The 14,281-nt window shown below is 48.3% G+C and overlaps 1 protein-coding gene across 5 annotated transcripts in view; it reads left to right on the forward strand.

Annotated features, from left to right (window-relative positions):
• Positions 1 to 5,036: 5,036 nt before the first annotated feature.
• The window catches only part of LOC139683878 (butyrophilin-like protein 9), a 38,417-nt gene continuing 29,172 nt past the window's right edge, over positions 5,037 to 14,281 (forward strand). The window contains exons 1-3 of one of the 5 annotated variants that reach the window (XM_071579389.1): positions 5,037 to 6,653; positions 7,828 to 7,872; positions 8,014 to 8,143. In XM_071579389.1, coding sequence (XP_071435490.1) covers positions 8,080 to 8,143 — 64 coding nt within the window. In that variant the 5' untranslated portion in view covers positions 5,037 to 6,653; positions 7,828 to 7,872; positions 8,014 to 8,079. Of the gene's footprint in view, positions 7,873 to 8,013; positions 8,144 to 12,406; positions 12,562 to 14,281 lie in introns of those variants that run through there. The other 4 variants (XM_071579390.1, XM_071579391.1, XM_071579388.1 and 1 more) reach the window with 4 other exon arrangements.

The following is a 14,281-nucleotide window of genomic DNA, read 5'->3' on the forward strand; positions in this document are numbered from 1 at the left end:
CACCTCCTGTCCACACCCATGTCAACGCCCTCATACCTCCTGTATAAAGCCTGCATTGCACAATTTAATAAATGATTCTCTTGTGCCCCCAGCACCAGAGGCTCTGTGTCTTATTACTGCTACACTGTGGGAACCATTTCTTGTGGAGAATGAAGTGATAAGTTGCAATTATGATTTTAAGGGACATGTTTACTACATATGTGTCCTAGTTCAGCAAGCCGGGACCAGTTTATCACCGTATGGGTGTTATGGTTTGAGCTGGCAAAATGCCAACTGCCTAGTGCAGAGCCAAAGGATCCCCTCCCAGGGAAAGGGAGTGAGGGAAAAAAACAGAAATGGAGCTTTGAAATGGTAAGGTTTTTATATTTACACAGAAGAGAAGAAAATTTAAAACAGAATATAACACATGTTGAAAAGAAATAACACCTCCACTGAGTCGCCCAGTTAATAACCCAGATTCCAACCACCCAAACCCCAGAAAACCTCCCAAAAAACTCTTCCGGAGAAACCTCCCAGCAAGAGAAAAAGAAATTAACAAGAAAATGTTCACCTCCCTAGATAAACAACAGCGCAGATGGCAGTAGGGCCTAATCTCAGACGTCAGGGCAGCACATCCTCTCAGGTCAGGAGCAAGAACCAAAAGAGACAGAAACTCCTCCTCCCTCTCTTTGTATACCCCTTGACACTTCTTGATGATGTCACATGATATGAAATACCTCTTTGGTTGCTTAAATCAGGTGATGTTTGTCCCTTCTATGTCACATCCTTTGAGACCTTCTAAAGCTCAGGCCTAAGTAAGGCCTAAACTGATAATAAAGCCAAAACTACCACAGTGGCTGTGACCAAAGCTATATATTCTAAACCCTCTATGCCATTTCTCATGAACTGTTACCAATGGGCCATTTGCAGCAGCTGCCCGGGGCACACTCGACTCCTCAGGCTGTGAGCTGAGTGTCAAAGACACCTGTGAGATAAGAGCTGTGATAACTCCCTTCCAGGAAGTCGTTAACACCGTCACACTCACCTGAGGGGGCGTGTCTGCTAATGGACCATCAACAATTCCAAAAATACCCCTTGAGTAACAGAGTCAGATCACCCATTGTGAAACTCCCCATGCTGGGGGTGGTACTGGGTGGTCCCACCTGGACCTGAGGGTATGTAATCTTGGGGGTTTGGGGACTTGGAGAAATGCTCGGCAAATCCAGAGGAGGACCAGAACTCAACAAGAGGAGACCACCACTCTCGACCAGACAGCGACCACCACTCTCGACCAGACTGCGACCATCATCTGCACCCAGTTTTTCACCTCGTTTTACTTTGGACTCGGAGGAACCACATTGGTCTCAGCACAGGGGCCAACAAACCCCATTGCATTTGTGCCCCAGGGTGCAGGCTTATACCTCTGGGTTTTGTGGGTTAAAACTAATTTCTCTTTGAGCTATTTCATTTATTGTAATATTTGTATTAAATTATAACTGACTCATAATCTCTTTTGTGTTGGGTTTGTTTCTCCTGTTGGTTTACCTTTAAACCAGCACAATATGCATAACCTTTTTTCCCCCCCCATGCTTCTGGTTTTTAATGATTTATATAAATACAAGTTCCTAATTATCATGTTCCTTCTGAGGCTGAAATCTGAACTGTGAATATCTTGATACAGGGTTATTCTGGAAACTTATGTTTTGTGTCTGGTTCTTAAGTTTTAGAAAAATGAGAAAAAAGGTAATGCAGAGAGAGAGAGAGAGAGAGAGATGCTGCTATTCCTTGTTCCAGTGAGTCTGTGTCTTGTCATCACTTGTCATATGACCATGAGCAACAAGAAATGCACTTGATAAGAATAATTACGGGACTTAATCATAATGCAATGGCTTAAAGCAAACAAAAGAAAAGAAATTGTTGCAAAACATCTTTAGGTATCTAAAGTTAGGGAGTGGATTTAATTTTTTCTCTTGCAGATAGCAGGGCTGTTCACCCTCACTTCTGTCGTCACTCTCTGTGGGCTGTGCCATGTGTTCCCCTGCTGGTTCTGCTGGAACAATGAAGAAGGACATGGGAGAGCACAACTACAGAGCCTGTGAGAGGAAGGAGCCGGGAACAATCTTGAAGAATTGAAGGAAGAGAGGGCATAACAGAGAATAGAACAGAAAGTGAAACCTTCTCTGCAGTGAGTTACTGGCAATTTCTGGAAAAACATTGATCTAAGAAACAGTAAAAAAATTACAGGCAAGTTGTAGAGTCTGCTGTTAGAGATCTGTGGGCAGTGAGACAACCAGCAGTGGAACAGTGTGCCTCCCCTCCTGCAGGGATGTGACCACAGCACAAGGAGCTCCAGAAATTCACTCTGTGCTCTGAGGAAGTGGCAGTGACTGTGGCCCAAAGGGCCAGAGCGAGTGCTAACAAGGCAACCCCAGAATACTTGATCTTTCCCTCCTGGCATTGCTGGGGAAAGCTCCCACTCTGCTTCTACCTCAGCCCTCCTGGCCCCTGAAGTAGCTCTGGCTCTTACGGTATCGTCATAAGATTCAGCTGGGTGTCATCCTGCTCCAGCCAACAATCCATCAAGTACCATCAGACAGAACCTGTCAGCTTCTTAGAAGAAAAGTGGGAGCCAACCAGAAATGATGTGCAGATGGAGATCTCAGGCCTCGATCAAGAGTGTACTGGAGACACAAGCAGATCAGAGGACCTCCAGCAGTACTCCCAGGGGTTTGGGACACCAGAAGTGCTCTCCTTGAAGCTGCTGGAGATGAAATCCAACAGGCTCTGGGATCTCTCCCACTCTATTTTGTCTTCTTGATGATGTGAAATGCCAGTTTGACCAGGACTGAAGACCTGCTGCAACTTGTGTCTTGGATGGAGGGACACATAGAAGGAGGCATGAGCTGGAGATGAAGAAAGGTAATTTAGAGAGTGTTTAGAGGACACAGGCAGGTTAGAGGCAATATTCAGACCAGAGCTGGTGGCAGCTGAATGAAAGGGCACTTGCTTGGAAATGTTTTGCCTGGAGATATTTGGCTTTATCTAATACGGTTATTGTGCCATTTCTGAAGATTTAGTGACTTTCCAGGCTGGCCCTTGAACAGGCAGATCACCCAGTGCCTGTTTGTCCTGGAGGAAGCAGCCACGAGGACTACTGACCAGGCAAGAGATATCAGTGTCATGTCCTGGTTCTTGCCCAGCACCACATTCCTGTTCTCACCAAGTGTTCTCATTCCTCTTTTCCTCTGCAGCCCAAATCAGCCCAGCAAGGCATTGTGGGTTTCTCTGAAAGCAGCAGGGAGCTGTTGGTAAGAGGCACTTCCTGTGGCTTCCTTCTGTCCCACACCTGCAGTAACTGCTGGGACAGGAACTTCAGCCAGGTTGGATGGAGATCCTGCAGGAACATTCTGCCACTTCACACCTGCTGTGCCACCTTGCTCAGCCTCCAAATGCCAGTCTGGAGAGGCCCAGGGCACTGTTAAGATGTGCATTGGATCTGCTTGACCTGCACAAGTGTATGAATTCAGGGGATAAGGCACCACGGAGGGACCTTTGTCATGTCTTCTATCTCTGAGTGAACTGAACTGAAATTCCTGTCTGAACAGGCAGCCCTGGGAATCCTTCCCTGAGAGATACAGTCCTGTGCAAGAAGGTTCTCAGTGGCACTTTGGTTTTTGGAGGGTGTCCAAGGGGTCATGTGGCCAGGTCTGATCAGGGACACAAGGCTCACAGGAGGCACGTCCTAAGCTCTAAAACAAGAGGAGGTAGTGAAAAATCTCAACCAAGGCAAACAGTAGAGCAGATCTGTTTTCAAATTACCAATGTCCTCAGTAATCATTGCCATCATGGGATTTTGTAAAGATAATGTAAACTCAACCTTATCATATGAGCAATTAAGTAATTTCTTCTTATATTGACCTGTAAGTTAATTTTGGAATCTCACATTAAATCTCAAGATTTCAGAAGTTAAGCAGGAGAGGTTCTTGCTGCAATGAAGATTTAATAGGCCAGTCCAGAAGAATTTGGGCCCTGGGAACCAGCTGGGAATGGGAAACTGTGCAGACACTGCTGGGGACAGAGGAGAAGGAAAGTCACTTATTTTCCTCTTGATTGTGTCTTTTCATTCTGTGGGCCTGTTTATTGTAGATCAATGGTTACAAAACCACAAACCCTTACCTTGGCAGGGCCTTATAAGGAGTATTTTGCTCAGAGCAAAACCAGAGCCAAACCAGCTTGTTCCATTTCTGTAAGCTCTGCTTGCAGCTGCAGGGGTTTTCCTCCCCAGCCTGCACAGACACAGCAAAGAGGAGAGGAAACCTCTGCAAGGGGCTCTTCCTCCATGGCCCCCTCTTCCCCAAGGCAATTCCTGCAGTGGGGACTGTTTCACACACTGGCTCAGCTCAGAGGCACCCATGAAATTCCTCTGCTTCAGCCCCACTGCTCAAGCAGGCCCAATTTCAGCTGCTTGCCCATCATCAGGCACAGCCAATGCAGCTGCAACACCAGCCATAAAGTTTTGGGGGCGCGTCTATCAATCAGAGATGCCGGAAGACATCAGCAGATGCCCCTCACCCCTGGGAGCTGGGTCTGTTCTCCTCCCACAGAGATGCGGGTGGGAGGGAGCAGCCCACTGGACATGGGGCTGTTTGGACCTAAGCGGCTTTGGCTCACACAGTGAACAAAGTCATCATCCCAGCAAGAAATTCCTGGGAGTGGACAACCCCTGGGCATCACTTTGCTGCCGAACCTCTCCACTTCCTTGACATCTTCCCAGCATGGCCTAGAGCAGGGTCTTAGAGGGGCCAGAGCACATTCTGGAGAGAAATGGAATTACACTGGAAGACGCTTAAGCAAAGGTGTTATGGGTTTGGCCAGATGGGCCTAAATTTAGGTTTTAAAAGTTCAGCTAGGCCTGGGAATTGTCAGCTGACTTGAGCTGGACTGAGCTAGCTAACAGCTGACTTCTTCTGGCCAATAATATTGTATTTCATACCATATTGCATCATCTGAAAAGGGGTAAGAGCTGGTGTGTGGGTGTGGCTTGTTCAGTTGCTTCACAGCTGTGGTGCCAGCAAGACACTCTGCTGTCCCAGGAGGGATGGGAAGGCCCAAGCCCAGAGCACCGGCTTAACATCATGTTATCTGAGGGAAGTAAAATGTTTGTTCCTAGCTTTTTTCTCTGCTTAAGTCTGTCTCTGAAGAACCAACTTCTCTAGAATGATTTGTAGTTAAAATGGTAGAATTTGTGTTTACTGGGAAGTGGGAAGTTATTTCTTGTTATACATAACTTGTGTGTGTGTTATATTGTAGTATCTTCTTAATTTTCTCTTCTCTGCATAAATACATGTAGTTAGTTCCAGCATAAACCTGGTTTTGAGGGTTTTTCTTTCCTCTCCCTCTTCTTTTCCCTTGGCTGGCTGGGGGGAGGAGGAACCCTTTCACCCTGTCCTGGACAGTTGGCGCTTTGCCAGCTCAACCCAGGACAAAAGGGAAGTTTTCAAACATTTAATGTGATTCTGTAAATGTGCCCTGAGTGACTCCCATGATCTCAAGTTTCTGCTCCAAAATATCTGCAGGGCAACGGAGCACATGAAAGTAGAAAGGTCCTGGCTCATCAACCTGAAAACATTTCAAACTGCACTGAGCCCAAACCCATGGTGAGACAGCTCTCATGTGGAGCAGAGCTCTGCCTTTCTGGGGGGGTACACGGATTGACAGCCTGAAGCATCTCTGCTGTCCCGAGCAGTTTGTGTGTGAGCAGCTGAGTCCAGCACCTGCTGTCATTCCCATGAGCTCAGGACAACTGCAACAGAGAACAACAGATTCAGAATTGACACATCTTCACTGCTGCACTTGTACATTAAAACACTGTCAGATTGAATTTGTTCTTGTTACTCTTTCCTCTCCCATGATGTTCCCTACATGAACTGTGAATTGGGAGGGGGGAAAGTCTGGTCATTGTGAGTTCCAACAGAATGGCTTTTGAGAAGGGCTAGGCTCTGATCAAAGACATTTGCCTGTAGTAAGTCTGACTTATACATTAAAAAGCCTCAGTAAAATACATGAAAGCACACAGAGAAACTTGCAATCCACTTTCAGAGAATCTTGGATACATGGGAGTCCAAGGCAATGTGAGAAGAAAAGGATTTGGGTCCCCCTTGATTGGCATTTTACCTGTGATGCACAGGTCACAGACAGTGAAATTCAGCACAGCATGTGAGCACTTGGGACCACAAGAAAATACATTGTTTCCTATTTGATTATTGATTTAATGAAGTGAAAGACGGTGTACAAACAGGTATGAAGGGTGAATCCAAGGGAATGGCAGGTGCAGAGACTGTGGATACTTCTCCTTGATCCAGCTTGGCAGTCAGTGGTGGCTCCTGTGGAGGTGGGATGGAGCTTGTGGCATTGCAAATGTTGTGCACAGGGATGTTGTTTGTCTCAGTGAATTTTGCAGTCCAGACTTGTCTGGCTCTCACTGTCCTGGAACAAGAAGATATCCTGCTGTCTTGTCCATCTGGCAGATATTGGGGCCGTTAAAGTCCTCCAGAAAGACCACGCCCTGTGAACATGAAGCTGCTCCTGTCTGTAGAGAACTTGGTCTCACAGAATCACAGATTATTCTGAGTTAGAAGGAACCCACAAGACCTTGCTCAGACTTCCACTCTAAGGTCACCTGGAGCTCTCCTCTCTTTAATCCTAACCCATGAGTTCCCCATTGCTTCCTCACTCATCCCCAGGGGAGCTCCATGGACTCTCTGACATAACAGACAACTTCCCCTTCTCGTCTTCCCAGTGTGGCCCTCCTAAAGTGGGAAATAGAAGTGAGGGCAGGGCAGAGAAGGCTGGGGACCAGGAGAGGCTGTTCCTGCCATGCCCAAACAATGCTGGGGCTGGTGGGATGTACCAGGATGGAAAGTAAACAATTTTCGGCGGAGAGAAAGGACTTCACCAACAAGCTTATGAAGTTTATAGTGAAGACCCTTTGTTACACACAGCACACAGTTTATATGGGGTTAGGACTACAGCTCATTGGCTAAAAGAGTTAACACACCACCACGCCAGATACTTCAGTTGGTTAAAGCCTCTCTCTCACAAGTCCCATGTTTATATTATTTCATCCTGGCTGTTTTCGTGCCCCTGCAGGGTCCTGTGAATTCCTACTCTGTGAATTCTTGGGGAGTAACCTCCTCCCTATCAGCCAGCAGCAGCTGAGCTCTTTGCTGCTTCTGGCTGATAGCTGAGCCTCACAGGGCTTTCTGTAGATCTGAATTGCTCACGTTTGATTCTACTGTAACAACAAGGCTGTCTCGTGCTCATCCGGCCTTCCTCCTCCTCCTCCTGCTACTGCTGCTGGGTTAGTTGGGGGATGGCTCTGCCTTGGGGCTCAGCACTGGAGAGCTGCTGAGTGGGACAGGACAGGGCCCATGCTGGGCACAGGGCAGGACACAGCGGAAAGGGTGTATGGAGCAGCTGTGCAGCAATGAGGGGCAGAGCTGCTTTGGTGAGGGCAGGAGGATAATTGCTTCCTCCGGCTCCCACGAACCTCTGAGCATAGGGGAATAATTTCCAACCCCTCTCAGGGGGTTTTAGTTCATAGTGTGAGATTTATCAGATGCTGAAGTGCTTTAGTGAGCCAGAGACATCTACCTGGAACAACAATTCCAACCAAAAACCGTTTTGGGGAGGTGTCAAAACAGGAGACAAAGGAGATGTGGGATGGAGCAACCTGGGTGCGAAGGTGCTTGTTCAGAAAAGGCTCTGCACTTGGAATGTGGACAGGGGCATGGGGCTGAGCTGGGTTGCTGCCCCTCTCACCAAAACCCTCTATGCCCCACAATGCAGGTGCTGATGTGATCACCCAGGACATCTTCAGCTCCCCAGGTGATGGTGAGTAGAAGGATAGGTCCTGTAAAGGGAGTTATATGGAGCTGGAGGTGGGAAGGGAGAAGGGCTTTGTTCCGCAGATGTGAACATCTGGAGAGGAATCTCCTTGCCTGCCAGATCTGAGGCATTTTCCTGTAATTGCAGGAGTAATACTGTCCTGGGCCATCCCTGTGCCATTTGTTTAGATGATCTCCTGAAACAGTGAAAAATATGGACTTCATTCGGAGGGAAGAACAAAGACACTTTACTGTCAAAACCTTCAGTGTAATACAGGGTTAGTATAATTAAGAAGCTGGGTTATGCTGAGCAGGGGGTGGGTCATGCTAACTAAGGGATCACTGTGTGTTAACCATGGGGAGAGCAGGTATCTGGAGCTAATCCATTATTCATGTACACAAGGGAAAGGGGAACAAGAAGGTGTTGTAAAACGGGTTTTGGCACAGAGCAAGGAATACAAAGAAACTGCAATTCTTGTCAAATGCAAAAGACAGGAGATGGGTCAATGTCTGCAAACTGGATTAAGCCTTATCATAATGGGGAGCCTTCCTGGGCTTTAGTGTTCTGCAGTTTTTATTCCAACATTTCACCCCTTTTAACTTGCTTCTATAAAATGAAAACTTAAGAAAAATTCTGATCAATTATTTGTGTGATACAGGAAAGCAAAATAGGGAATACATAACAAAATGCAAAACACCATAAAATTCCAAACGAGCTCAATATAAGCAACATTTCTAATCGTGGACCGATGTTAATATATCTAGCTAATTAAACCCTTTAATCCACTCTTGGTTTTTTTCAGGATTTATTCTGATGAATCTTTATTTAAGCTTACTTTCTAAAAAACTTTATTAAAACTAACACAAACAAATAACTTCGGTGAAACAAATAGCTTTGATGACTTTTTTAGGGTTTGTGTGTTTTCTCTGACTTTAAGCCTTTTTCCTGAGGGTGTTTTTAAAGTACTGGGTTTGTTATAGGCAGCTAGGCGTTGGCTAGAATATCAGCATTTATTTTATTTAATACGGAAAAAAAAGTATTATTATTTATTAAGAAAAAAAACAAACAGAAATTGATTTTAATAAGTGATAGCAGCTCAGTTAGCCCCAGCCTCAGTGATTTCAGCTCTTTGTGAAGGCAAGAGAGGAGCAATACAGTGCTTGCAGCGTGGCAGAGCACTGGATGACCCAGGAGACCAGCTCCCAAAAGGTTCATGCTGGACTTGGGCCAAAACCTCGTTTATATTCACTTTTTTTGGCGTAGGCCACGCCCCCACGCGCAGACGCAGTTCATGCCTTTCCCAAGAGTTGTGCAAACTGTGTCCCTTCTGCGCATGCCCAGTTCCTGTATTTCGTAAGAGTTGCGCAAACTGTGTCCCTTCTGCGCATGCCCAGTTCTGTGGCGCAACATTCTGTGTTGTGTGAGCTTGAGGTGTTGCGTAGTAGTTGCCGTTCAGCGGCCACTGGGGTGGTCCCGTGACTTTCCATGGGACTGGCTGAAGATGGCGGTAATGGAGTTTCTAAGATGACCGGGCTACTCCACGTAGGGGTCTGGTCACAACACTGTGGTGGTGGTGGTTGTTCACCCTGATGCAGCCGCGGGACTGAGGTGGCTCCGGGAGCGACGTGGGTGGTGGCAGCAAACGTCTTGATGCCGCGTGGAGGGGTCCGCAGACACGGTGGCCACTCCAGGCGGTGGCTGACCTGTCTCATATGCTGAACCAGCGGCGGGCTTGGCAGGGGACTGGAATTTTATTTATTAAAAAAAAACCAAACCAGTGAACTGGAGTGTGGATAACTTGGGATGGGGAGAGTGGATGTGGCGCCGGTTCTAAGGGAGGAAGGGCGGTTACGGGGCTGGGGGGGGGCCCGGGATGGACCAAGGTGGGAAGGGGGACGGTGACCGGGAGGGAGCTTTGGTGCTGCACGGTTTGGCAGCCATGGGCAGAGCCGGGCAGGCAAAAGCTGGTGGCTGGCACGAGCAGCCTTGGGGCTGGGGTCAGCACCGGTGGTGGTGCCGGCTGGGTGAAGAAACCGGGACGGGCTGGGGGAGAGAAAAAAAAAAGAGGGAGGGAACGGGGGACCAGCGGGCTGGCAAAACCGGGCTGGGGTTATGGGATTTGGTTCCCAGCGGGGCGGCTGGTGACAAAACTTCGGCACTGTGGTTGGGAGTGGGGTTATGGGGTGTGGAGGGTGTTTTATCCGGCGTGGGGCTGCACAGATCTGGTGCGGGGATCATTTGGGGAGACGGGGGGGCAGCCTGGGTTTGGAGAAGGGCTTTGCCAAATTTTGGGGGGACCCGCGGGATTGAGACAGAGCACAGGGTCGGGAGGGTAGTCCGGGCGCTGGCTTGGGAAGGGGGGGAAAGGTCACTATAGCGAAACTCACGTCCGAGGGTGGGGGAGGCTTGATAAGGGAAAAACTGGGGGGGAGAAGGGGTAGACCCTGGGCTGAGAAGTACCGAAACCAGGATGGACTGAAGGGGGGGGAAGGGAGGAGGGGTTTACGGGAATGCAGCCGAGCCAGAGGTAGGCTTCTCCCAACCCCCTGCGGTGGGGATCTGGAAGGTTGTAGTTTCGGTTCTTTTGTCCCTTTAATCATGGTTTCTTATCTTTGTGGCTCCTGCAAAAAAAACCAACTGCCCTGCGCTGGGTTTCAACAGATTTTTAAACATATATATACACTTCTACATTCAAATAAAAATCATCAAATACAATTTCAATTTGAGTTTAGCAAATTAATAAATTTCATCTATCACAGGGTTTGTTCTTGAAAACCTTTATTTAAACTGAACATCTCTGCAAATGAATAACTTTATTTAATTCAGGATTATGTGTCTTTTGACCTTTACTTGAGGGTGTTTATGTGTATATGAGATAGTGTAGTTGTGCAGACCAGACAGCGGTATGAGTAGTTACATTTTCACATGTTTATTCATTCACACATTCATTCAGGGCACCCTTTCATTTAAACATTCAGACAAACAGATTGGAATTTTTATTTTGCTGTGTTTTATGATTATGAAATGAGAAATTGGCATTTTTGTTCCTTATTCCTGGAATAGCAACACCTAACTATATGTCTCTTTGGTCTTTGAGTTGCTTTTCTGGTGAGAATATAACCTGTGAATTATAGACATTCCTGCATCATGTTGAATTTAAAAATTTAAAAACATATAAATCATTCCTACAGTTCAGAGATAACATGCCACTCCCTCTTTTTTATTTTTTTTGTATGGGAGATTGGGTATTGTAGTCCCGGCTGTGTTCCCCCCCTGCTTGCTCTCTCTCTTGGCGGGGGGAGGACTGTCCCGCTGTGGGCAATGTTTGGGTTCCTGCAGGCAGCGCCCTGTTCGCTATAGATATGCAAAACCTTGAAAGACAAGTGTTTTAGGTAATTAACATGAACTTGGAGCTACAGAGAGGATGACGAGGTTTTGTTAAAGTGTCAAATCACCTCGAAATCTGATGCCCAAATCATCTTCTGCATGGATGATGTGGAGGTGAACAGCTTGCTAGCCCAGCAGGGAAAGCAGAGCCACTACATGCTCTTGCCCATGACGAGGGGTAAGGAACATACACATGTGGATACCAGCACAAGGACAACAGCCACCGAGTGAGGAACTCTGCTCTCAGTGCTTCCTGAAACCAGAGAGTCACAGGCGAGCCATGGCTCTGGGGCACAGGTAGGGAAACCTTCCAGGCCCCAGAGACCCCAGGTGAGGAAGGGTACCCTGCCCTGCCCCATGGTATGTCCCCGGGCAGTTGGGATGTGTGGAGTCAGCAAGCAGTTCAGCCCAGAGACACTCCTCTCAGTCCTACGAGAGCATCCTGCTCCTCTTCTGCTCCAGCACCACAGAAAGGGCAGAGTGATGGTGCCAGATCTAATCTAGAGCCACAGCCAGGAATGAAATTAATTTATTGATCCCCATAGTTGATGAATGGTGGATCAGAGGGTGCCCAGAGTGTCTCGGTCTGTGCAGTACCTGGGGGAGCTGCACAGTCACACCCTTTCTCCTCCCAGACAGCAGGTCCAGCTCCCTGGCAGAGACATTCAGGTGGATGATTCCTTCCCTGCACACTCGATATCACTTCCCACCAGCTGCAGTTATTCACAAAATGGTCCAGTGTGGGTCCCCCAGAGGGTCTCATGTCCAGCCAGCAAACCTGCTCCAGCCCTGGCTTCCCACAAAGTTTCATCCTCCTTCAGGCATTGTGGAGGATCAGACCCAATTACGTTTTTTCTCCAACATTCCGACTTTTGGGATGGTAACATTGTGGTTGGAAGAGAGGGTCCCGTGGAGGTGGGGCAGCATGTCCTGGGCCAGCTTCCTTTCCCTTTGAGACTCCTGTTCAGGATGTTCTAGGAACTCCCTCTTCCTTCCTGACTCACTTCCTCTAAGCGGGCTCTGACGAACCCAACGAAAAGTCTCTTTCACAGAAGCAGCTGTACCAGCGGAACTATAAAAAGCAGCAGATCAGTGTGTTTCTTTCTCTCTGTTTTTTACTTTCTCTCTCATCTGCTCCCTTTGTTTTCCCCAGATCTGGACCATCCATGCAGCAGGAACACCGTGGGAATCTAAGGACTGAGGATATTCTTTGCTCCCTTTCTCTCTTTTCCTTCTTTATCTCTCTCCTCCCTTGCTCTGCCTGGGCAAAACACGGCTGTCATATCCTACTGCGTACTCTGTACCGAGGTGAGTTGTGGGAGTGGGAACTTGTGCAATTGCCTTGTGGGTTGTGATCCAGAACCTTTGAGAAGTTTGTTGTGGGAGTTGAGACCTTATTGAAGTGCACTGTTATAGGCACCGAGGCGTTGGCTAGATAAATCAACGTTTATTTTATTTTATAAGGGAAAAAAAAGGTTAATAGCATTTATTAAATAAAAAAAGGTAGTGATTTTATTAAGTGATTTCAGCATCCAGCTCTGTAGGCCTTAGCCTTAGTGATTGCAGCGTCCAGCTCTGTAGGCCTTAGCCTCAGTGATTACAGCTCTTTGTGAAGGCAAGGAGAGGAGCAACACAGTGCTTGCAGGATAGCAGAGCACCGGGTGACCCAGGAGACCAGCTCCCAAAGGTTCACATCTGGCTCTCGTCCAGGGCTCTGCTTATATTCACTTTTTCTGGCGTAGGCCACGCCCCTTTTGCGCAGGCGCAGTTTCCATGTGTTACATAACAGTTTCGCAATCGCTTCTCGTTTGCGCAGGCTCAGTTCTGTGCGTTGTAACAGTTGCAGTCCTCAACCAGGTCCGGCCGTGTTTCGCAATACCTTTTGCCTCATGGTGCCCAGGAGTGGGGGGGGGTTTCCATGTGGCTGTACAGTCCGGGGTACTTGGCAAGGGACAAACTGCAGGCTTTGGCATGATGTCCTGTTCGGTCGTACACAGCAGGAAGGGTTGCAATGCTGTACGTTCAGACGGGGGTCGGCTCGTGCCGAGCCAGCGCCCGCTGGCATGCTTGGTCGCAGGCTCCCCACGCTGGTTCAGCTTTTAGCATGGGCGGCGGGACTTCCCCGGTGGGGCTGCTTTGTCTGGCAGCGTGGCTAGCTGGAGAAGCTCTCCAGGGCGGCGGCTATCTCTGCTGGTCCACTTCCACTGCGCTCCTGCCTTGGCATGGGGTAGCTGGGGCCAGGTGTGGGGGCTGCACAGCCTTCCTTTGGGGGGGACTGGCAGGGAGCTTGGCAGGGCTTGCGCTGTGGGTGACCGTGGTACTGGGACTTTTGGGGGTGCTCTGTGGGACTTGGTTTCCAGCGACATGGCTGGCAGGCACCTTGGCAGAATATGGAGACAGCCAGGGCTTTCCAGCACGGCTGGCGTGGGAGTCGGGATTGACCGGGGCTGTAGGGGAAAAGAGAAAAACTGGTGGCTCTGAGTTTTGGGTGTTTTGGGAGTGAAACCGGGCATGTATGGCCAGGAAAGGCTTGTACCGGGAAAGATGGAGAGGCTGAGAGGAAGTGGGGGTTTTTCCCGGGTGCTGGCTTAGGAGGGGAACGGGACGAACCGGGGGGGTTTGCAGGGCACGGGTCTTCCCCGGAGATTCAGTGGGGGGGGTTTTGGCTAGCAGGGTCCCGGTGTGACAATGTGGCTGAGGAGAAGAAGGGAATTCTCAGGGCTAGAAACGGTAAAAAAAGGCAGGGAGGTATTTTTCTTAGCAGGGCGAAACTGTTTGGGGCTAGAAAAACCTGTAGGGGAAGGAGGGGGGAAGGCACCGGGCTGAGAGGTATCGAAACTGGGGAATCTTTCCTTTTCTCCACAGTGAGTACTCTACATTCCTTGTTAAGCACCGAGCCATTCTCCGATAAGGCATTGTTCTTTCTGCCGGGAAGCTGTCTTTTTGGTTTTTACAATCCTCCAAGTTTTCAGGCATATTTAATTTTACATTTAAAACAAAATTAAAAATACTATTTGATTTGGTTTCT

This window comes from Pithys albifrons, chromosome 30, assembly GCF_047495875.1.
Source record: "Pithys albifrons albifrons isolate INPA30051 chromosome 30, PitAlb_v1, whole genome shotgun sequence".
Lineage (NCBI taxonomy): Eukaryota > Metazoa > Chordata > Aves > Passeriformes > Thamnophilidae > Pithys > Pithys albifrons.